Source organism: Neodiprion fabricii, chromosome 6 (genome assembly GCF_021155785.1).
Source record: "Neodiprion fabricii isolate iyNeoFabr1 chromosome 6, iyNeoFabr1.1, whole genome shotgun sequence".
In the NCBI taxonomy this organism is placed as follows: Eukaryota; Metazoa; Arthropoda; class Insecta; order Hymenoptera; family Diprionidae; genus Neodiprion; species Neodiprion fabricii.
The window spans coordinates 9,540,201-9,566,083 of NC_060244.1; the positions used below are offsets into that span (position 1 = coordinate 9,540,201).

The 25,883-nt window shown below is 35.9% G+C and overlaps 1 protein-coding gene across 3 annotated transcripts in view; it reads right to left on the minus strand.

Moving 5' to 3' along the window:
• Positions 1-25,883, minus strand: part of LOC124184202 (flocculation protein FLO11-like) — a 39,004-nt gene extending 13,121 nt beyond the window's left edge. For 2 of the 3 annotated variants that reach the window (XM_046573627.1, XM_046573625.1), the window contains exon 1: positions 3,400-3,564. Coding sequence is in view for 1 of the 3 variants with exons in the window: in XM_046573623.1 (XP_046429579.1) it covers positions 11,819-11,881; positions 14,363-14,434; positions 15,300-15,380; positions 19,667-19,817; positions 22,005-22,088; positions 23,047-23,281; positions 25,804-25,864 (747 nt within the window). In the remaining 2 variants the exon portion in view is untranslated. Of the gene's footprint in view, positions 1-3,399; positions 3,565-11,818; positions 11,882-14,362; positions 14,435-15,299; positions 15,381-19,666; positions 19,818-22,004; positions 22,089-23,046; positions 23,282-25,803 lie in introns of those variants that run through there. The other variant, XM_046573623.1, reaches the window with a different exon arrangement.

Sequence of the window (25,883 nt, forward strand, 5' to 3'; positions counted from 1 at the left end):
GGAAGATTTGAATCTGTCCAGTAATTATTCAAAAAATATACCGTTGAATAATAACAATTTTTTTTTACACATTAATAATAATACCTTCGGTATTACTCGGTAAATGTTTTACTATCTATCAATTTACAAAAAAAAAAAAAGAAACATGCGATATTCCGTCAGAAAAGTAAGAAAAAAGTGTTTGGTATAGTAATATACATAGAATGATGAAAAATAATTTTAATTTTAATTTATTTTTTTTCTCAAAATCGATGGTGCTTTGTATAAAAACGAGTTTATTTCAGTTTTTTCATTTTACTAACTCTGTATTAATACAAACAGAAAAAAAATGATGCCGCGTTAGAATGAATATTATTAATTATTCATGCATTATTTGAATTCCGATAAATGTGAATTATTCTATCGAAGGCTAGGTCAGGCAATATTTAACGTAAATTGCGGTATAGCTGAAAAAGAATTCGTAAACACCGCGTACATCCGAAGTACCTAGTTGAGCACGTGCCTTTTTTCATACGAGAAGAAGATCCGCGACACCCAAGGCTGCGAGTTGCGGAACTCGTTTATAACATATCTATGCATATTGTAAAAGATCTGTGTAATTTAAACCGTGGCACACTCTCACGCCAATTTTGTTCCACTTTGCAGCGCGTCGTCCTCCGGCATATTAATATACGTATTATACGAGTAGCTGAACCTGCACGCCTAACCGTAAGAACATTTCTATCACATGCATAAATATGTGTAACCCGACTATAACTTGGCAAATTGTGCGCCAGTCACGGAGTTTTCTTTATTACGCGTGAAAATATTGTTATTATATTTATACAAGTGTTTCAAAACCACGAATTTATACGTTCTTTTTTATTATACACAATGCATTCATAGTCTTATCTCGATTATCAATCGATCATTACGGATTTTTGACTCCCGCCTTGATAATGAATTTTTACAGCTTAAGAATTTTTATAGTGGAATAAAGAAGCATTTGAAAATATCTACAATAATTGAAGACATTCTGAAAGCGAATTGAGATGAAGTCTTATTGACAGTTGTAATCTGAATAAAAAATGTACCACCCCATATTACACTGCTCAAAATTCATGAGGTAACTTACAACGAACGTTTATTGCATAATAGTATAACAAAATCCTGAAATCCGAGTTGAAAAGAGATTAAATCTTGACTTCAGGTTCTTTCAATTTTGAAATTCGTAAGGTATTGAATGAATTTTAGTCGTTTCATCGATTTATCCGAACGATGAGTACTTTTTTTTAAAATTAATCTGCACAGTTTTTGCCTCGATGAATTTCTCCTCGTGTCGATGTGACGAGACAATGGTTGTTAGAATGATTTTTATTTTTCTCATTGCAATCGGTGAACGCAGTTGCGGAGAACGGATTCGATTCGCCGCGTTGCGATGTGCATTAGAGTAATTACAGCAACGGCGGATCGAAGGGAGCGGAGGGCATGTTTGCCCTTCCGGTTCTGTCACAACTCCAGCTCACTTCCGTTGCGGGAATTGACCGGTCAATAAATTGACGGGCATTTCCGAGCACGACAATTTTCATTTTGTATGATATAATACAATCGGCGTGAAAGTTTGCGTTATAGTGAGAACGCAACACGCTGTTCACCAAGATCGAAATTACTCCACTGCATGTTCACCGTAAATTTCATGTGAAAAACATCTAAAGTAATCTGATTCGATCCAAGATAAATAATCAAATATCGTAAAAATCGTCAATTCACTCTCTTTCCAAAAATTCAACATCACTCACTCGAATATACATTTTTTTTCCATCGTGCAGTGTCTTCATATTTTTTTTTTTCTTAAATATCCGTGTCACGAGAGTTACTCAGTCAATTTTCAAATCAAAATATTGAAAATTCAGTAAGTTATGATTTTTTTTTAGTATAATCATCCATTTCCCGGTGTTTCGTTGTTTTACGATTGTTCTTATCGTATTCAAAATTTCATCTTACTAAAGACAACTGATCTGCTTTGAAATATCATATTTAATCAGAATTTTTTCAAGTTATTCGAATCGATATCTCCGTTGATTTTGATAAAGAGTATCAATTATTGGTGAATCAACTTTCTTAACTGCAGAATAACTTGATCGATTGATACAGTCAAAAGACATGACTTCGTGCAAATTTTTTACGACAGCGCTTTTCGGGCTCAAGTTTTTACAATTCCGTCAAACGTTTGATCATTTTTCTCGTTCTCCCTCATCGCACGGCAAATAATTAAATGTGATATCGATTAATCAAAGATTTGCTCGCGACGTTTTGGGATTATGCAAATATCGTTCGTGGGAATCGCAATAAAATTATACACACAGTATGAAAACAGAATTGGAGGTGAGAAAATATTGCTGAATAATAGCTAGGAAACAAAGTATTTCAGTAAAAATATCGGCGTTGGATCGACGCCAGGCGCTGTCTTTCACTTTTGTCAGATAGACACACTCTACTTGTCGCCAAGGGGAAATTAAACTTCCCTCCCTGCATTAGGAGAAGATCACTGAGTCAGCTAGCCTAATTTACTCATATTTTCATTTGTTAATTAGCCGACTCGATGCGTAGACTCAAAACTCGAACAACCCACGAGTTAAAGTAGGTGGTGTACGGATAAATAAATGGATCGAATAACGGGATTGGCACGAAGCTTGTGGGAATTTTTTTTTTCGTCATACTAAACGCGTAGGAATTGATTTAAAAAAAAAAAACAACGTCAAATCCGGTCGAAGTTTGTCATGCACATTTTTTACAACACAAAATGGAAATGGAATTTATTGAAAAATTGTTCAGAGTATACGAGATTTTTTAACTCAGACAGCGAAATGCATATTTTTTTATTTTTCTTACCAAAAGTACAGAGAAGATTAAAGGGCGAATTTTCTCAATGTTTCGAAATTATTGATCAAAAGTCTAATATGAAAATTGTACAATACGATGCGAACGTTTAGTAAAATTCACGATTTCCACATTACAGGGAAAGCATATTTTCTATAGACTGTCGATTTTGTAATAATACATGCACTCGCGTATAGTAAATAATTTTTTTTTGACTTATGCAATGTCGGATCACGAATACGCTGTCCGGAGTTTATAAAACCGCGATACTTCGAACCGATCGCTAATTCCGACGTTCTAACGATCACTAATTATTATCAACTTCATCACTTGATAGTTATAATTTATCATTATACTATTTTATGCAATCTGGAAGTATAATTCATCACTATAATTGACAAATAAATCGACTCCGAACGACAGAATGTTTACACAAATATATCCAGAGAAAAGAAGAATGAAAAAAATTTTTCATCGATCCTTCGTTCCAATTTTTGGCTTTCTTTTTTTTTCTTTTGACTTTTCTTTTTTAATACCTACAAGGGTATACGCAGTTATTCACTAATTTTTGCGGTAGGTTATTATCATTGTCAAATCTATCGAACAAGTTGACAAGGACAGTTTTTCAAGTTTGTATTTTGGTAAAAATCGCGGAGTGCGTGATTTCAGCTTTGCCGCGTTGCTTGAAATTCGACGGCGCGATCGTGACTGGAGAACCTCCAGGTGATTGTTCGGTACTCGTTGGAGGCGTTCAGGTACGTTTGTGGGAGAATCGCTGGACGGATGAAAGAGGGGATGAAATACGAGGCGTAGGGTCAAATCTATCATCCGTACCGTTGTTCCACTGTCGTGTAATACGCACATACCGATCAAAAATCTGCATAGAACGGAACGAGATGTCTTGTAGTCGAGATTTTGTACCATCTTTTTTTTTCAACCAAAATGTGTGTCTTAAGCAGGTTGGTGAGTCAAGAAACTAAACTTTATGCGAATTTTATTTCGAGGTAGGCGGTCGTTGAGTATATTCGTCAAATTTATGTATTCGCAATTTACGTCGCGCTGATTTTGCTAAAAACTTTGGCAAGATGAAAATGTATAAAAAAAAAACAAAAAAAAAAATACTTGAGATTATAAGCAGAACTTTTATGGATGCATTGATTTCTCGGTTTGAAGTACTTTTAAAATAGTAAAAAATCTAGTATATTCATTCGATTTCATTACGCGATGACTCATTTTATTGAGAAATTTATTTTCTTCAATTCCACTGGGATATTTGTTTGTTTTTTTTTTCTATCGCCTTGAGTTGAATATTTAATTTTTCAACACTGCACTGATGTATTGATTTAGATTCGTGGGCAGCAGTATAATTGAATTGTCTAATGCCAAGAAAGAAACTGTGGCAGTGAATCTGTGAGAAAATTTTTTCTCAATAAAACGATAAACAATCCCGGAAATGAAATAGCTTGAAGGTATCAAATTTTTTACCATTTTCAAGCGACATGAAATTTAAAAAAAAAAAAAGAAAAACGAGAATTAGCAGAAAGCTTCTAGCCGAAAGTTTGCCGCAAAAGAAAATCGCTAATGCTTTATACAGTTGAAAGAAATGAAATCGTTTTTGGGCGAAATTCGGGTCAACGAAGATAAGCCATAATTATATTTCACGCGCAGTTTTGCACCGCGATAACGAAAATGTAATATCGTCATCAGAAAAAAAAGACAACAAAAACAAAAACGATTACATCGATCAAGGAGTTTGATTAATCGCCGTTGTTTCAGGTTAAATTATCAGAGCGTGTGCTTTTTCATAATATTATAATTACATCACATTAGCCGAGTATAATAGTATTAGATTAATAAAAAAATGCGATATTTATTTTTACAATTAAATCGACATGAAAATTAGGTCGACAATGTTGTTTTCAAACCGATTCAGTATTGTTAATCATCAACTTGTACAAAAATTTATAGTAACTATTACAGCATCATGATATTTCGTCAAGTGTAATAATAAAATTTGAATTTATTGAAATGATAAATGCGCAAAATCGAGAGGAATGAAGAACGGAATTAATTCGAATCAATGTGGGCTCAATAATTGATTCGCAATTAAGGTTTTCGTTACTTTCTCGATCCTCGATCATTTTCACTCTTTATAGTCTCACTTTACCGGTATCCAAGAAATTCGTTTGATCCGATTGTAAAATGGCTGGAAGTAAGTTCCGTTTTATTACACCGTAGTTGTTCGCCGATTTATTGCTGCACCTTGCAGGTACTGCTAGAATAAACGCGGACACTGGAAACAGTCGTTCTCCGATAAGGCCGGTTGGGCTTACTGCGTTTCCTAGGGTGCTGGCGTTTCATGTTTTGTATTTTGTATCCCATAGTAACGGATCGGTGAACGGATACTTTGCTCCTCTCTCTGCCTGGCTACCAGCTGTCGGCTAGACGGTAGCGCTGGCGAAACTTGGGACGATTTAACGTCACACTCGCATATCTGGAGGGGAGGACTAATTTGCCGAACGAGTGAACGGGACGACGCCATGGACCTTCGATTATGGCCGTAAATAGTCGATAATTACAGGGTGAAGTTGCACTGGGTATGAAATTTTATTCAAGGAACTGACGTGCCGAAATATTACGTAGAAAGTCATCTTTTGAAGTGACTAAAAGAATTTATTTGTACATAGAGATACTTAGAGATTTCAGATGCCGACAATTCAGGATTATGATGCCTCAAATTTTACGATAATATCTCTGTCTTCCTTTTATAATGCAGTGTAACAGTTAAAACATGTATAATTATTATCTTTCGTATTATCGAAAGAACAATATCAGGCGAGTGAAAGTGCAAAGAATATGAGAAAAAAATGAATAATGAAACGAAGAGTAATTTTTGGAATTCAAGGATTCAATCAGTAAAAATGATAATCTTCGTAAACATTTGTGAATCTCGATCACTGATGGTTTAAAAAAAAATATTACAATTCAATTTTTTTTTTTTATACGCCTTGCGATAATTCGGTCACTTATTGATTTTGATCGATTAATTCGCGTATTTATGTATTTGTGCATTATGAGCGTGAAATATGATATCGAACAAGTCCAGCTTTGTCTTCGAATCGATCAATTAGTTCAGATTTATATCTTTGCGGTACATCCAGCTGGTGGGATGTGTATTGGATTTATTTCAACGTTCTACCAACGGTATTTATATATCTTCTTATACACGTGTGCAACCAGCATCGATGAATATGATTTTGCTATCGAGGTTCATTTTACGGCTGGGTGCAGATATTTTTCATCCTCGATTATTTTATCGTTATACTTTGACAAAGTTGATAATCGTCTTGACGTGGTATTTGCGGATGTGATTGTCTCCTTTTTCGTTTTCAACGCTGAGTAAAACAAAAATCCAAAAACTTTAAGGTGCAAGATTTTTTTCAATTCCAAATTGATATAGGCGGAAAATTCTAGTGGCGATTATTTTTCGATTAATCTGGAATTCTTCCAAATAGTTTTATTTGCATGTATATTGAAAAATATGTAATATTTCTTCGTAAATTGGATAACGTCTGTGATATTTAGCAACTTGATTCGAGGTCAGGATAGTTTAGTTTTCGATTATAAAATTTCCCTGCAGAATCTATAATTGCATCGCTTACTCAATTTCAGGTTTCGATAAGGTGCTAATCGTTAGAACGAAACTACATTACAACGGTTGAAATTCTCTGAGCGATTATTGTGTTACAGGTTATGGAAATCGGGATTACGTTGTGCAGAAGGAATAGTGAAACGTTGAATTTCAGACGCGGTTTAACCGACTCTGCTGCAACAAGATCTCTCGCTTAGCTGCAGTATTGCGAATACAAATAAAACGATTCATTTACCCACAATTTATAGGCATATCATTCCGTCACAGTCGTTCTGCAGAGATCAACGCAATTAACGGAATAATTTATGTCGTATTGGTTACGCTGATAATTTTTTTTCAGGATTCCATAATCTGAATGTTACGTCTGAAAAAAAAAAAAAAATTCAAAAAATGACAAAAGTATTTAACGAATGGTTGAAACAAGAGAGGAAAATAACAGAATCCGGGTAACAAATGATGGAGAATGTCTGGAAACTTGGAGTAAAAAATTAGTTTGACGGTTGACGGATAATGCCGGATGTAGGAAATAACGCGGAGAATGGCAGCGAATGCCGCGCACCGAGGTATATTAACGTAAATATCAGCTGTGCCATAAAATTGCTAAACCCCCGGCGGAGTAGCTTGACATGAAAATGTCAAACTGTGCAACTCTCTACGCGTTTATACGTCTATTGCCTTCGTTGACACAGAAAAAATAAGGCTGCAGCGAGAAGTGGGGGATAGAAATAGCGAGAGCCGATGGGCTAACATTTGCCTATCATGATCCGATATTATATGCCAGTATCTACAATTTATTCGATACAACTAGGCACCTACTTTTAGTGCAGCACTTATTATTAGAGCTCGGATCAATCGTACTATGTGTACAAAATTTCGACAGGTTTCTGTGGAACAAGATTTCTCTTCCAATCGTCAATCGCTAACCAGGTGTCAAGGTTTATTTTGTCCCTAATTGAAGAAAATGAAAATAGTACAGGCATGTTTTTTTGTTTTTACAGTTTCAAAATTTTATCATAAACCTGTGAAATAACGTCTACAATTTCTCTGAGGCTGGTGATGTTCGAACTTTTTTTTCTTTAATCGAAATTCAAGCAAATTTGTATGTTTCCCGTGGCAAAAACATATAAAGAACCACAGAAGAAGAAAGAGCCGAAGTCCGGTTGACCTCTTATTAATCGTTTTCTAGGTAGACGGCTGCGGTTTCGTAATTTCATTTTCTCGGCTCAACGAACAGAAATCAACGATCGTATATCAAGAGTGATAACCGTTTACGTAATTATGAAAGAAAGTCAATCGCGAATTACTGAATCGCTGCAGATATTGCTACGAAGGCGTAATCATTTACCTGAAATAATACCGCTGCCAGGTTATTCTTGTAACACACGATTTTGCTAATTTTTGAGAAACTCACGCGCAGTATTTTTCTTTTTATTCGCTTAGAAATTTCTTCCAAACGCGTTTCGAACGAAAATAGTAACCAGTACTCAACAATTTAAAGTAGAACATGTCAAATTGGTCGATATCTGCATCGGACGTTGCGACTTGCATTTCGACCCGATATCTATCTCGGAGGTTTTTATTGCCTGGAAACTTCGAAACACTTGACGAAAGTAGAGCAAAGAAGTCAATGAATTACACAAGACTTCGATAAGGATTCTTACTAAAATGAACCAGCCTGTTTTACCGTTTTTTTTTTATTTAAAATACGGAGATTGTATAATCGATTGCCACAAGATTGGGTTACATATCAGGGAGGATTAACCGCATGACGCAGAGTTTGATAAAGAAAAATTAAAAGTTACAGAAAACATCTGCCCACACAATCGGAAGCGATAAAATATAATACGATTTACTTATTTTTATACCTGCGTGACGATTGTTCAAATCTAAATATTGATATGAAAACTTTGCTCGTGAGCCAATGTCTGCAGATACAAGATTGCCACGTGCGAATTTTTTAATCGACCCTCCGACTTGGAACCTGCCGTCGGGTTTCCGCGAGCAAAAATTACAATATTTCTAAGCAATATCGCCGTTCGGTCAATCGGGAATTTGACGCTAAGGAAATGACCACATTAACCGCTGGCCACAGATATGATCGATAATTTCTTACAACCGGTAGTTCGCAGTTTTCAAATTATCTCGTGACGGTATGTCGGCTTTCAGCCTTACCGACGTTCGACACCATACCTCTTCTTATCTTCTCAACGGGTAGCATATCTCCGCGTAACTTGTAGCGATCGATTTCACGCATGATTATCATCAAAATAAAAAAAAATTATAACGGTAAAATAACAGATAAAAATAATGCAAAACTGATACGGCACAGAAATTCGTCTAACTTGATTTCGTGTTTGTATCGGCGGAGTACTGGATACCTGCAGATGGTAACAAAATTGATTTAGTCAGCGGCACTAAGTAGCATACTCACAATGTGTTTCAAAAAACCTGTCCAGCGAATTGATTCAAATATCCTTTTTTTTTAATACCAAGACACTGGGTTTGAATTTTGTTTAAAACTCGCATAGATAGATATAGAGTAAATTATTATACGATGAGCGCTGAGTACGCGTGTTTCAATGTCGCAAACAACCGAAAGGGAAAAGGCAAGGTAGCAGCAAATTGCACGAAAACGAGAAGGAAATGGGAATTAGTGTGACGAGATTGAATCTTGAGCCGTGCCGCTGTGTCAGCTGAGAGTTAGGCTCGTCCAGCATCACGAAATGCGCTTGGGCTGGGCATTCGAGTTGAACACATCGGGCCAAGTAACGGGACAGTCTCATTTGCCGGCAGCACCTTGAGCCCAATGCACGCACTTTCCTTCCACCTTCTCTATCCTTCCGAAATTAAACGGAGAGAAATAAGCGGAGGAGGTGGAGGGAAAAAAAAATATATAGAGAGAGAGAAAGAGACTTAAATTGCCCACGAGACTCGAACTGGTAAGAATAAACGCGTGCACCAGGTGACTTCTACCGGATATTTCAAATTACGGCTAAAGCGGTATTTTCCTCTTAATTCATTAACCGTTTCGAGACCATGCGAGATAATTTCAAGTTTTTTCAAGTCGTGTGCGTCCAAGTCTCAAGCAGATTCTCTCGTAGTATTTTGTGAGGACATGTGACGCGTCTTAAAATCGTTCAGAAGTCGGGTAAAGTCAAGCGGGTTTTCTGAATCGATAAAGCGTCGCGGTTTTTTGAATTCTCAATGCCTCGACTTGTATTTTATCGATGTATAGATCATTACTTATCTCGCAGTGATGGAAGGCCTTGCCTGTCACAAACGAATTGCTCAATCAGCGTCATATTCGGGTAATGAATTACTCGGATTTAAAACGCGATACAAAGCTTGATCTTGAATGATCGAGAGATCGTGAAAACTTTCTGATAATCTCATCGTCTAATCTAAGCACGTCGTTGCGTTGATTCGAGTTAGGAAAAAAATTGACTTGTAACATATTTGTAGTAACATTAAAATCGCGTAACAACTTCAGTCCTTTAATACTATCTATCAACAATCCGACTATCCTAAGCGGATCTAAGTGAGTGGCCAAAATCGGATCTAGATCTGCTGTCACAGCAACCGACTTTTATTGATTCGATCATTCACTGAAGCCTTTTTTTCTCTGCATCTATGTACCACTAATTTTTGCAATTCACTGATAAGCAATTATTTTTTACAAGTATCATCAAATGCAGAGATAAAAGATAACGGTGCAATTGAACGTGTAAATTACGAATATATCTATATATGTATACATATACATATACATGATAGAGGCGACGAATGATTGATCGAAACTGGCAATATGGTATTTTTTTGCAACGATTCGTGTTTATCGGCAAAGAACGCTGTCCCACGGCTGTCACCACATTTTATACCCTTTATTCGATACGTGGAAACGAAACGCTAAAAATAGCGCAATCAGTGCAAGCCGGATGTTGGAGCAATTGAGAGCATCCGTCGTAATATCGAATTGGAGTTTCAGGAGTTTGAGTTCTGCGGAGTTCAGAGTGGCAAGTTTGATTGAATTTTGACGAATTAGTCGTGCTGCTTTTCGAGGAAATTCGAAGAAAACGATGACAAGAAATAAAGAAAAAACATAAAATCAATGAGACTAACTAAGGCCGAGGCTTGTCCTAAATCCATTTTGGCTTGCGTAACAGGCGAAAATTATAAAAGTATAGACATTTGAGGTTTTATAAAAAATTATTGCCAAATTCGATATCACACCAGGATGAACTTTACATTGAGAGAATGAAAAATGTTCAAAACTTTATGCATTCAAGCGTTAGTCGGGCTTTGTTTCCAAACGGACAGTGCCTTCTAGGTAGTCATTGAAAATTGCATTCATTGGTATTATTTGTTGGTCAGCCGTGAACTTGAGTTACAGAGATATATATAGTACTCTGTTATCCTTTTTCTTTTTCTTTACTTTACCGTTTTGCAATACCGCGCAAAATATCATTACGATCAAAGTCGGTTTATAACGTTCAGCCTCTCTACTATGTTTTATTTTCCGCAGGTATTATTGTCGCGCCCCGGTTTTCGTAATGCCGCCGGAGTTCGAAGCAACGCTCTGGTAACTCGTAATCGGAAAGATAGCTGGAATAACGACAGTGAAAATCATAATATATGCATAACTGTATTTGCAATGGAGGTTGCGGTACGGGCGGAGCGAATAGCCACCTGTTGGCTCGCTTTACGTATAATATCATCTTTCGGACTTCTTTTACACGTCGAATGACGGCGATTTATGCCTCAATCATTGTATTACAGCGACTATTTCAGTCCTCGGTATTTCCAATTACATGTTTATTGCCCTACTATTTTACTATGGGTACTAAATTCTTAGCACAAATCGAGGTGTTGTAGAAAAAAATATAGAGCCACATAGAAGTACAAATATTTCAGTCACACGCAATAATAGCTATTTTTACGAACTCTTTAAACTATTTTAATATGCTGCTGACTTTTCGTCTTTTGAAAATTCACACTTTTTACGTAACTGTGAAAAATGGTGAATACCGTTTACCGATTTTCACGCGAGAGTATTTCAGACATCCGAAAATTCTCTTGCTTTTGCCAATACAGTTACCAACTTGCGGAAATCAAATAACGTATTTAGTCAATGTTTTGCTCACAGTAATATATTGATATAGTTCTACTTTTGAATTTCTGCAGAATTTTCGCACAGAAACTTATGAAATATTGTGCCAAACTCTGACGCTATAGCATTTTCGTGAAATTTTCAAACCGCACAGGCCAATACAAGTGTAAATTTATGTTTCAAGTTGATTTCTAACTCACCTTCGTTTGCGTCTCTTCAACATAATAGACGTTGCTACTCGAGCTCCGGTTCTGTAATAAAAACAAAAAGTAAATATAAATAACTTCGTTTGGTCAACACTTTCTTACACGCCAGTAACAACGAACTTGTAATCAAATTCGTTCTTCGTAATATCTTCGATAAATAATCTGTTGAATTGACACTATGTTTTTTTTTTAGAAAAATTTACAGCAATTTTGATATTAAACAAGTTGGAAGAATATTTGTCAATGTATATAAACCTTGGTCTAATGATAAATAATTCTCACCGCTGTCCCTGTCATTTTTACTCCATAAAAGAGCAGTATACATAGAATTAATATAATTATTAATAATTACCGCGTCATTGTATAAATCCAACAGATTATTCTTTTTACCGTGTAACAGAGATTGTAATGAATTACACAAAAACGCCGCGTCTCTATCTCACAATGAAATTCCAGACAAGCGTATATTTTTTTTCACAAATATTGTTTTTCAACAAGCGTGCGTGGATCGGAAAACCATCGGTCGAAAAATTCTTACAAATGCGAAAGGTAAAAATTTTAACGAACGATATAATGCAAGGCGATAAATTAGAAAATATCCGGCTCACCCCCATTTCGAAAATTTATAATGACGCTGTCCACGTGTGTAAACTCCTGATACAGAAAATCCAGAAAAATTCCCTGCGAGTTTGTAACTTTATCAAGGCTCCCAAGAGCCAACCCTTTCACCTGGTCCCGGTAATATATCTGCAGCTTTCGTGACGCTCTTGGGATAACCTGCAGAGGCTAAACACCCCTTCAAAACAATTTAAACTTTCCAAAGTACGATTCCCAGCGGACGAAGACGGTCATATTTCACTTTTTGCAATTATCCGGGTTTCCTTATTTTCGTTAGTTATTTTTTTTAACTCTACGTATTCACTTCGCTTTTCTCGGTAAAAATCACTCCGGCAAAAATGTCTGCAAATATGGTCAAACGTCACTGTATTTTAGTTTATCCTCGGGTTTATCGGAATGAATGAATATCGACTCGTTGACGTGCGACTCGGCCTGCTGCTCGACGACGAATAACTACACTTTGAATAAAAATATACTTATGAACAAGCAGAATCGCACCACGAGAATAATAATTATCTAACCATATAGTGGTTTCCTGCTGATATAGTTTCTTAGAATTACTGACGGAGCGGCTAAATTACACAGCGGACCTCTCGCTGAGCGGCTAATTGTAAGAAGTAGGACTTTAAACCTTTTCCTGATAATTTAGTATGATTTATTAATTATATTCTCAAATATTGATCCAATCAAGGGATTGAAAATTATCGCGATTTTCATTAAACGCGGAATTTTTTCTCCTCGTAGAGAGAAGCGGCGAAGCGATATAAGATATTTAATGAACTCTGGATCGTCGTGTTTCACGGAAAATAATCTGCGGTATATTCCGCGCGTTACGATAAGATCTGAATATCCTAGTTAGTTGAAAAGGCTCTTTGTCAGTCAGGCTTATTTTCCAAAACTAAAACAAATCGAAGCCACACAAATGAGTCAAGCTCGTCTGTGTGAAACCTTGAGCGAATCGAGATGTTTTACTTAAACAAAATAAAAGGCGAGCAATATGTTTATCAGGATCTCAACTTTTTTTAGATAAGAAAAAATCAGTCAAAAATATCGCTATGCAAAATTTGAAAGCGGTGCAAAAAAATAGTAGGTAAAAAAGGACTATTTCCGATTACAATCGCGGTATAATATAATCAACGCGATGTTTTCTTAAACATGGGTAAATCACTTTATTTCTATTAACTTTCTCAAATATCGACCGGAATCAAATAACCCTGCGCGTTTTTCAATACTCCGAGAAAAAATGGGAGAAAATCTGTTCGAAATAAATATATTTCATTTCAATAAAATTGTGATAAATATCGTTGATGATGAAACGAATTTTCCGCTTCGTTTGAATGAAATTGTGTCGAGCAATCATTTTTTGTGATGTAGGCCTGTAAGAAAATGGATTTAACATAAGTGTGAATTTGGTACGACGACGCAACGTTCTCACCGTTAATTGTCACGCTTCGTGTATTCCTCGGAATTCTTTCGCTTTGCTATCTTTTATAATGTATTACACTGTATACGTATACGTATAATAAACTTATACATACGGTAAAACAAGGTAAATAACGGTTCGTATAAGCCTCATCTCTGGACGCGTAGGTACTATGACCAAAGTTTAATGCAGATTCAGGTTGAATTGTGTAAAATTTACAGTTCAGGCTTCACGCGGAACGGATCTTTGACACGCGAGTTGTATGGTTATAAAATGTATAGGCCCGTTTAATTCACCGTCAAAACTGTCTAGTATGCTAAATTTTTTATTTTTTATTTTTGTTACCAGTTAAGGTTAAAAGGCTGCAGGAGATTTTCGCATCACTTTTCGTTCAGTTTCTGCGTTTCTGTATATTTCGTTGGTATTCTTAGCTAATAATAGGGTGTATAATAATAGAACATCGACATTGAATGTGATATTAAATTTGAATTACTCACTTGTAGAATTGTACTGTCGCTGGATGAGACCTGGTTTCTGCTTTCTATGACGGTCTTTATTTGCTCCAACACCTATCAATCAAACGGCAGCTCAATCAACACCGGAAATAACACGAGACTCGTATATCTATGTATATGTATGAGGCATTCCACATAAAACCAACCTACGTATGATCCTCACCATCGTCAATGTTTTTTATTTCCAAGTGTGGTGTAGAGTGTACAAAAAAATAAATAAAAATCTTTGACCAGTTTTAGATTTTTTGGACTACAGGTTCGTATTTTTGTAAAAGTTTTACTCTCTAACGTTTCAATTACTTGTTTAGTAGGTAACTTCTGAACTAAAAGCTTGCCCGCTGCTATCCTGATATTTTCGTTTTTTATCAAAGATTTCATGAGTATAATTTGAAGCCAATCGATTGGGGCTATTCATTCGAAAATTGGGATTTGTTATTTTCGAGAGCAGTAAAAATCAAACCTGTGGTCCAAAACATTTTAAACTCAGTGAAATATGATTTTTTCGTACACTGTACACAGTAATTAAAAATCAATAAATTCGCCGATGGTGAGGGTCTAACGTAGGTCGATTTGGTGTGGAATGCCTTATATATGAAAATTTTATTTTCTAATTGCACGGTGACGATAATCGAGGAAAGTACACGATGTCTTTTTTTCTTACTCGTCTCGATTTATCAATGAACAAATTATAATAGACGGTATAAGTATCAATTATTGTACGATCAAATTCTGGATTTGTAAGAGAAAACAATTTTGAACTAGTTGAAAAATTTATTTGCCGAAAATAGGATGATTCTTGCAGGTGCGGAAATAAAAAAAATATTAATTTGTTAAAATAAAAAATTGTATGACGGTTTTTTTTTTTATTGACAATGATTATTCGACGCTTATAATTTTCGATACATCTTTTTATACATACCTGAAGGGATATCCGGTGTTTCTGGGTAACTAGAGACGACGTTTCTTTGCCTTCAGTTTCGCTGATTTTTGACGGTCTTCGCTGAAACGTGATTTAAATTCGTTAATACAAATATTTAGCGTTGCGGAAAACCGTTTATTAATCACACATTCGAGCCTTTGACACTTGCTATGACGAGAGAAAAAGATAAGAGAAACATTCCCAACAATTTTTATATATTTTTTAATAATTCACTCTTTACATAACGTTTGAACGTTTAATTTCGAAGTACGTACCGAGTTACCATTGCTTTTGTTCTTTGTTTTAAAATATGATACTTTGGATGGAAATAAAAACAGATGACAAAATTCTCCCAATTTCAATTGGGACATGTTGTCTTTATCCAGTGGTTTTTCATTTTTTCACGACATCCATAGCTATTAATTTAACGGTTAATTCCTAATCAGAGACTTGATAATTGCTCGTGACCTGACTCACGATCGGCAGACCGGTCACGCGAGTCATGTTTTACTATGTACCGGTCTATACACGTGTACATTCCGCATGCACGTAGTTCATGTGTAACGTTAGCGATCTCAAAACGTGCTGGGAATTCGCTATCGCGCATCGGCCAAACAGGGAAATGACACCGTGTCGATACACTCGATCATGGTGTCTTCGCTAATTAAATTGACCCCTTTGACGTCGGTGCAAAATAAAAAAGGCCGGCCGTGAAAATGAAAAGTAGGTTATACTTTTTTTTACGTAAAGATAAAGTGTTTTTGTCATCCGTGTTTCGCACTGTATGCGGTACCTGTGATCCAGCGACATCGAATTAAATTTTTAACAATAACGATTTGACGTTATGCGTTTATTAATTATCCAGATTTGATTTCTCTCGGTACTTGTGAGTCCAAATATCGAGTAACACGTTATGAATGACGCACGCGTTACGCACGTATGAAGATGAAATCCTTATGTCGACAAATGAAATAGTAAATCAATAATTGCAACTAAACGAATTGATCACTGTTTAAAATTGTGCGTAATTGTGACATTATCACGAAGCAACGGCGATCCTTCTTAGACGGAGGAAACATGTTTCATAATAATTATTCAGTTTGTAAGACTGGAAACGTGACCAAACACTGTTTAAATTCGACTATCTGCTTGTGATTCTTTTACGAATCTGCTCCATTTTATCGTTACCACTTCATTGACTCGAATTCAGAATAATCCTGGATCGCAATTGCCGAGATCGAATTGCGCGTCGTAAACACAGCGAATTAAGTTCAAAGGATGGGTAAAATTGAGAAGCGTAAATCTTTCAGGCCTCATATCGGCCGAGATATTGCACGAAGGGTTTGAACAGCGACGGTGAGCGTATAAATCTATTTAAATCGCTTGACCTTATTGCGGACGAAAATAGGTAATGGCCATTTGGTGTTCTGCAAAGAAAGCACGACGATAACGATGGTGAGAGGCAAAGCCGACAAGGCAACCTGGTATGCGCTCTAAGAATACTTGTGGGCATGTTAAAACTCATCGCCGGTTCGGTTTGCTTAACGTCGAGGAGATGAAACGGGGTTCTAAAACGATCTACTGACATTCGGAAAAACCACGCAACGTTTCGATACAACGCAACAATCGAAACGACTTGGAAGCCTCGCATAAATTTCGAACTTCCAGAGTCTTACTCGCGTGAAAACCTCTTCGTGTGCTCGTTTACGTACATAAAGATGTTCGTAAGAATTGGAATACGAAATGACAAACGGGTCCAATGTACCAACCATACGTGTATACTTGATAAATACTCAATTTTGGACCCGTTGTGATGACACAACGTTAGAAGTGATAAACAAAAAACTTGATGCTTACATTTTTTTTTCTGCTTTCGAGTTGTACCCGAAGAGCCGTTGTCGTGTTCTTGGTTACTAAATTCTTAGTACAGGCCGGGCGTTCGGGGAGTTAAAAAGCTTTTGCGATTTTGCTGCCGCTTCGAAAGCTCCTGCACGTCACGCAGGTCTTGTGCTTTCTCAGACGGTACGATGATCGTCGAATCGGGATGTTTAAATTCCAAATTCCCTGATATTTACCGGATGTTCCGAACGAGAGTATACACTTTTCAAGAACTCATTTCAACCTAATTTTACCAACTTACTTTTATCGTGTAAAAAAGGTAGTTAAACATTGAACATCGCATGTTTTCATCGAAAGTTGAAATACTCTTATTTTTCTTTCTGTTCAATTTCAAATAAAATTAGATACCATATGTTACCGTATCAGTAAACACTGTAACTTTCAGAAACTAACGGAAGATCAGGATTTAACATTCTTTCTCAACACGAAGGTAAGAATATTAATCTGAAAGTACCAACTGTTTTTAGTACGTGTTTATATTTTTCATAAATTTTACGTTGTGCTTAACACCGATTTATCAATTCTTAAAATTCCTCCGAAAAGCATATTTTTCGTCACTTGTACATTTTTACACAAACCCCGTCACTTGTCTCACGAAAGGTAATTTTTAAAATTTTGATGAATTGTACACTGCTGAGATAAAAAAGTACAAAAGTTCCCGGACACATTCCGAATTTTCTGATGTTTCTCGAAAATTTCCTGGCACGTGTAAATTTCCTGACAATTCCCGGTTTTCCACATTTCTCCGATCGACATCGTGAAAATGGCAGTTACAATGGCACGTTTCTGATCACGAAATAGATAATTGGAAACAGATGAACAAGACGACAGACTCACGCTGTACGTCATTGAACTACGAAGTCTGGGCACAATGTGAGCTTCCTTTGCGTGAACGCATGACTTTCACGCGTTAAATTGTACCCTGGTAAGGACGGCGAATGTCAACATTACGCGAAGGCTAAACACGTACGATTGGCTAGTGAGCAAGGTAAGTTTACCAGTTATTGACGCGTTTAAACCCAAATATTGACCCTTTATTTTCCAAAATTATAAACTGACGGCACAAATTGTCAATTTCTCGATGACTAAAACCAATTGCTAGAGCGTTAGACACTAGAAGTTTAATTTTTGGTAAATTTAGAACTAAGGATCTAACAGATGCAACCAAAAAAAGTCAATAACTGGTACACTTACCTAAGTGAACCATTCGTTGGAATGGAAGTTGTTAAAAGAGCAGAGTTTTGCCAGGCACTCTTCATTCTAATTATTCCGATTCGTATACTGAATACTAAACTGGACTGATTTCCGGTCGGTTGGAGAGAAGCGCAGGTTTCGGTTTCGGGAATAAAACAGTGAGGATTAGACAATAAGCCGCAGCATATTTTGGGCAATATTTCGGATACCCTTCAACCGATCGGTCTTAAAATTTCGTGGTGATTTTTCGCCATCAAGGTAAAATGTGGTGTGTGTTTTACAAATCTGAAGAAAATTCGAACCGCAGTGAATGTTTGTTGGTTTTGTTTCAATTGTTTTTCAATTGGGTTTACCAGAAAAATGGATTTACAGCATGAAAACTATGGTGTTTTACGTGTCAAGTTCATCGATAAAAATTGTTGAAAGTACTTTAAGAGTTACTAGAGTCGTGTTTTCGTATTTCGAATTTACATTATTTTCGTGACGTCGTTACGAGGTATCTAAGATCTGCTTTTTGCAGCTTAGAATATTCATTCGAGGTTAGGTTAGGTACGTTAAATCGCGTTAAAACAGACCATTTTAAAAACTTTCGAATCTCAAATCGGTTATACAATACTAGCCATTTTGCTTGTGTGATGTTTCAATATTATTCGATATACGTATTTTGAATTATTATTTACAAGGTACGCTATCGTTTAAAAACAATCATTTCCGTGGCAGACCCAATTGACTAATTGTTAACTTCTGTTGCGAGTTTTGCAATATTTTCTTATCGTTTAAGTATCGTTAGCAAAAGCCTTGAAAAAAATCGCGAAGTTGAAGTTGGTAACGTTATCGTAACGAAACATTCGGGAAAACATCATTGTTTTCTTAATTTTACAATTACGTTGAAGTGAGTGTTTTATTTTATTACGGTTCACTGAATTTCAAACAATTTCAAAATTGCGATATAACGGTTTTTCCTCAGCAAGAATCGTTACGATAACACCGAGAGAAATTTTTATTTCCGGTTACCGCTCAGTCCTTAACTATTTTCATTTTTTACCACAATCGAAAAATATAGTTCCAGGTACAAAATGAAAATTAGCTTTTTAGCTGTTACCGGAAAGTCTAGTATCCGTTACTATTCTTTCTCATTACGATCACCGTTGCTATATTTTCTTACAACCGTTGCGAAAATTTTACTGAATTTTTCCAGTTACTATAACACATGAAACTTTCCTCAGTGAACAAAAAAAAACGTCTGGTGTTATGAATAAATTTCAAATACCAACCTCCAGGGTGGCTAGCGGATCCACCGAAGAGAGCGGACGAGTTTGCGGCACTTCGCCTGGAAAAACGCTGTCGTGAGATACGGATAGCTGACCGGGTCCTCCTCGAAGTTTTGCGAACGCCTCGCCGACTCCGCTCCGTCGCAGGAAAACGCTGCAATAAACGTTACGGGGGTGAGTTTCACATGTTATTGTTATTGTTACTGTTATTGTTATTATTGTTACTTGGTTAAAAATTTATTTACTCGTTTTTTACTACTTTTACCAAGTTAGTTGGTGATTTACTAGTGAACGTTTAAATAACTATGACAAAAAAAATTGCGAGACAATAATTATGTGAAATTTGATAAAATTTTTCGTAAAACGATTTCGTCACGAGCAGGTATAAGGCGAACACGCAGCTATTCGTTCCAACGCTGCTTGTGGACTGGTTGGCCATATATGGAAATACGAGAGCTGGATAAGGAGGCGTATTGAAGCGATAAGCTAATGCTAGAAAATACCTATTTATTGATGCATCGGTCGGTGTACGAAGAGAAATAAAAACAATGATATTATCGTTCGATATTATTTTGACGATTGAATCAGCTGATTCTTAGTTACTGGTTCGCGCGTATGTACGGGCGATTCCCTGAATAATCGATGTGAGCGGACAGGTGGCAAAATTTTGATTCCGACGTGAGTTTGACGTGTTTTCAGGTGTAATAAGATATGGATATTTCCCGAATTATAGAGTTCTAGTTCTAAAGGTTTGCGAAAAACGATTTGATTCATTTTTCTATCCAATTTTTACCTTCAGATTTTTAAATGATAATATGACTAGTAGTGTTTGTTTTATTTACAAACGTCTGAACTTTCCGAATGTGAGATTCATTTTTATATAGAATTCTAGCAACAGCTAAAAAACAGCTTGTCTGCAGAAAAATAGCTTCTTTATGGCTTTTTAATGGCAAAAATATATATATATAATATAATTATGTGGATAATTGCATCGAAAATGTAGAAGTATTACATTCTGAAAATGAAATTCCGAACTTTTCTGTGAAAGAATTAGAATAATTTTTTTATCCGTCGAAGCCACAAAAAAGGCGTATTTTTTTCAATGGTAATCAAAATTTTGGCACATGATTTTGGCGCCTGCCTGTAAATGGCGGAATTGCTTATATGTATTTTCTCAACTACCCAGCACTTTTTTTTTCTCAAAGAGGGTGTTCCTCAATATTTGAGATGATCCGGAAGAGACAATAGCTTTGACCGACTACTTGGGGGGAAACAAAAGAAGAAAGCGCGCAAAAATGAAGGATAGACAGCGATGAGAAATAATAAGAACGAGGAAACCTGGAGAGAAAAAAGACGTCAGTTACTTCGCCCGATTGAGGAGGCACTTCAAACTTGCAATAGGGGTATAAAATTTCGCCGAATCAACAGGCAATTTTTGCCTCTTACTTTCATCTCTCGCCCTCTCAAGACGTTCGATGGTATAATTATGGGAGTTTTTTTTTTGTTAACTTGACCATTTTTTTTCTATATTTATTATAACTCTTGTTATTTTCTTTTTGTCCCATTTTACGCATTGGATTAATTTTTTCTACAATCTTATCTTTTAGAAGAAAGAAGTAACTGATTGAAAAAACTCATGTATTTTTTATTCGAAACTGTTAAGATTTTAGGGCACGTTGTAATCTTGAAATAAGGAGCTCGAATCAGGGTGGCGATAAACCGGGAATAGTCGGGGAATTATGACGGATCATAGGGTAAAATGTAATTTTTTTATAAGTCGTTTTAAAACGAGCTATGCTAATGTAAATTCAGTCAAGCTAACTTTCGGAAACAGTATTGTTCAATTTCTAATTATTCGTGTGAAAAGAAGAAATACTATGTGTTTTGAGATCCAAATTTATAAAATCAAAGTGCACAACTTCTGGAGCTCATGGTCGTAAGGGAATCCCGAATTTTTTGACGGAACAAGTCAGGGAATTTTATTCGAGCAAAATTGTTGCCACTGCGTCTACTTTTTAAGGGATATACTTTTTTACGTAATATTTGCATTAATTTTAAAAGGCATTGGAATAAGGATCACCCTAATGTACATTATACCACGAAAAGAGCAAAAGCGACAATTTAGCGACGAAAACTACATACAGCGAACATCACTTATGATAACGATAAAACGTTACGATGTACATGAAGTTAAAAAATTAACATTACGACGCAGAGTTGGGGAAAAAGGGGGGGGGGGGGGGGAGAACAAGCTTGAAAAACAATTAACGTACGTACGAAATAGAAAATCTTAGACAAAAGCAAATAGGATATTTTTCTTCACATTGTGATAGATATTTACGTTTCGTTCCGCTCGTAACGGTTCAAAGATACTACGACGGATCTGTATTTTCTTGGCCAGTAGTCGTTGGATTCGGCGGTAGTACTAAAAGAAACACATGCGTGCCAAACTCGTTTGTTAGTTCGTTATCCAATTATCGTTTTACCTAGATAAGAGAATATTATTTGGACTGTAGAGTGATTCTCGTGAGAAAGAGGAAAAATATAACGAAAGAAACATAGGTGGTTAAGAAATTATTGTTGTTTGAATGAAAACGTTCAACCGTCTGAAGCTAAGCAAGAGTGTTTTTTGAGAACTGAAATATTTACATTACGGGAGATAATTTAGCTGCAATTGACAATTTGTGTTCGAAACTATTGAAATTAAGAAATGTAATAAGTTGAAGAAATTTTTCTTTTCAAGTTGGTGAGATTAAACAAAAAAAAAGGGACGACTCGACGACTTCTTCTTTTTAATTATAACTTGTCTGCATTTGAAAAAAAACATTAATTAATCGTGATTCGTTGAATGCGTACTAATTTACTTTTTTGTACGTGGCTCAAAGAATAAAAAAAAAAATAACTCATTTTACGCGAAGAAATTTCACGTTACTCCTACAAAGGAATAAATAACTTCGTCTGATCGATCGGAGGCTTATCAATTTTTTTCTTTTCTTTTTAAACCATTGTCAGACATAATTTTATATAAAATCAATAAAACTTATTAACCTTTAAACGACCGGGAAATATCAATTAAAATCGAACTTTCATTAGACGTAAAAATTACAAATAAATTCAATGAATTTCTTATGTGGAGTCGCCCCCGTTGAAAGATTAAAATTTCAAGAAACTAAACTACAAAAAAAAAAATAACTACATATATTTCAAAGAGTCGGGTTTATACGCGGATAGATTTTTTTTTTTGCCTGCTTTCTTGTATATTTCGTTAATATGCAAATGACGTGTTACGGATGTGAGAATAAAAAAAACTTGAAAACGTAAAAAAATTGGAGAAGATGAAGAAAAAAATGAAAACGGGAAAACTTTTCGAAAGTCTACGAAACCTTTCTCTGTCGCAAGGGTCCGTTAGAAGTTCGCTGGCGCTTCGACTGCGGGATTCTTCGGGGCGTCCAGCCGGGTGTCTCAAAGTAACTTCTTCGCGATCACGAGAAGAGAGGACGTGATCGTTGCCATCGGCGTTGCTGCATGAAGTTGCATTGAGATCGGCGGCGCCTCGGCTTTTTCGCCTGAAGATTTTTCGCAGTCCTCGTAACGGGTGAAAACGTCTTTTCTTTGGCTCTAAAACATTCGGGATAAAAATTTGACAAACAGATTACTTTTTATATGTTAATATTGCAAACAGTTTTTACGCTTACATTATCTTATACAATAAATGAACTCGGCGGTTTTTTCAGAGTTGGAGAGATCGTTAAGATAATTGAGTTAATACTGCCAATTTTTTTTTTTTTTTTCTTTCTCAATCAAATTTATAGCGTATCTCAGAAGAATAACGATTCGATTGTTATAATTTATAACGGGTTTAACATAAATTGACGAATTTGCAAGTCATTATTTTGGTTTTGTGGGTATAACGATTATGATAGTTGGGTCCACGTATCGCACGAAAATTTTGCGATATTTGTGATATTGTTGAAAGGAAAACGCTGTGAAATGACGGACTGAAAAATTGCGTAAATTTAATAAAAACATTGTTCTCTGAGCTTTAGAGAAATTTGAAAAGCACGAATATCCAAGTAAGAGAGTATAAATTGGTAACGATTTTAGAGGATCACGTTATTTCACAATTTTCTTATCGCCAAAATCACATCGATTTCCTTGCTTTTTTCTGTTGCTTGCCCATTTTTAATTGAAAATATGCAGTCGGTAGGTACTGAAACTTCTCGATTAACAGTTGAGGAACTTGCATCGCATTTCTCAAACAATAATTGTTTGACTTATTTTTCTTTAGCCGAAGAAATTTTTCGATCGGACTGTACGAGTGACACATCCTTATAAATTGACCTCTTGACACGCTGCATTTATCAGTGAATAAATTGACCCAAGTTAGGAGATTGACCATGAAACGAATTTTCTAAGCCTGTTGTCGTCATTGTACAAAAGAAAAAGTCTCACCCAGATAAATTATTTCCACGAAAATTGACCGAATACCTTCAATAATACGCAGGATATGTTACTATCGGCGACTGAATCGTGATCCAGCGTATTTTCTACGACTTACTTTGTCTCTTCGTCAAATAAAGTAGATAATTAGATCCCTGGCTCTCGAGGGCTGAGAATGATAAGAAAATCGACTGTACATTCAGGCAAAGGGTCGAAATTGATTTTCGAATAAATGCGATCAAGTTAATATTATCGCAGCTCTCAGATCCGATCGAGTGTCTTGTATTAATTAATTAAATGATCCACTCTAGCGTTGCGAAATTTCTGCAAATGTAACATGCGCGGCTAATGTAGCCATTTAACGGTCAGATTTCATTGAAAAGAGATTAGACCTTCGATGTAAATATTTATAAACCCGCTGACAGAAATTAATCGATAAGAAAAATTAACGTTTGTACGATCTGCGCTTTATACGACGATGCGTCACTTGAATACATATTTGGGTGGATTTTTTTTTCCAGTAGAATTAAATACGAACATCGGTTCGTTTCCACCAGATAATATCGACAAGTGATATTTATACGCAGACGCAGGCATCGTTTATTGTGCTAATTTTTCATTACATTCATTATAATTTCTTTATTTATTTTTATGGCCTAGTCTGCCTATCCATTAGATCAGAATTAACGCGATCGATTATCGAAGATCGAAACACGATAGAACATTTTTCGAGTCCGATCCGCTGCAGCTGACGAAGCGACAATGAGTCACTTAACATTCGTGTGTGCAAATCTATACAAGCATCTGCCTAATGAAAATTTCATGATAAATTTGTACAACTGAAGAAAAATGAGCTAATCCTCGATCGCGTTAAACCAAATAAGATAATGAACGGTGTAAAAAAAAAGGCCACAATTCATCACACGCGAAGAATGAAAATTGTTTTACAGGTATGTTGTTGGCAGTTATTATTATTATTATTATTATTATCATTGGTGGACATTTTTTCTTAAATGTTGCGTGCGATTCGCGACGTTTACGAAGATTTCCGGCCAATCAGAGGGAATCAAACACGTGGTGCTAAATTGTAATGACGTCAGACTCTCAGTGGCCAATAGAAGTTGTTGTTTTGCAAATTCGACGAGATGTTTTGAACTGAGGAATGTTTTACGGGTACGTCGTTGTCAGAAAAATAAATTAATGAAGAAACGAGTGAATAAATAAAAAATAAAATATATATATTTATATACATTCAACGGTTAAAATACTGTGGAAAAGTAAAGAAACATGGAGTAAAATTGAATGAAACAAAGAGAAATAAAAACGTTGCGTTTTACGCGGATAACTTGTAGTTGTTAAATTCTCTCGCATGGCAGCATTTTCATTCGGGTTCGTCAAGTTGCGGATAACGAGTTTTGGTTATGTTTAGTTATGATTTAGATATGCGCATACATTTATGGAGTTATCACGAATAAAGTAAAAATTTACCTGAGATATTCGAAAGCCAGAGGAGAAGTTGTTGATCCATAATCCGAATTGAACGATTTACGAGATACTAAAATTATAAGGAAATGAAGAACAACGCGCAGTTTATGGAACGCGATCTCGCGTCGAATGAAGAAAAATCTTTCGTTTCATGATATTGGAGAACAGCGGAGTCGAAAGGATCGAAAAGAGAGATTAGCAATTAGAATTTTTACCTAGATAATCATCCGATTCGTTGAACGAATGACATCGGGACAGGTTATACTTCCGTCGCATTTGCAGTTGAAACGACAGG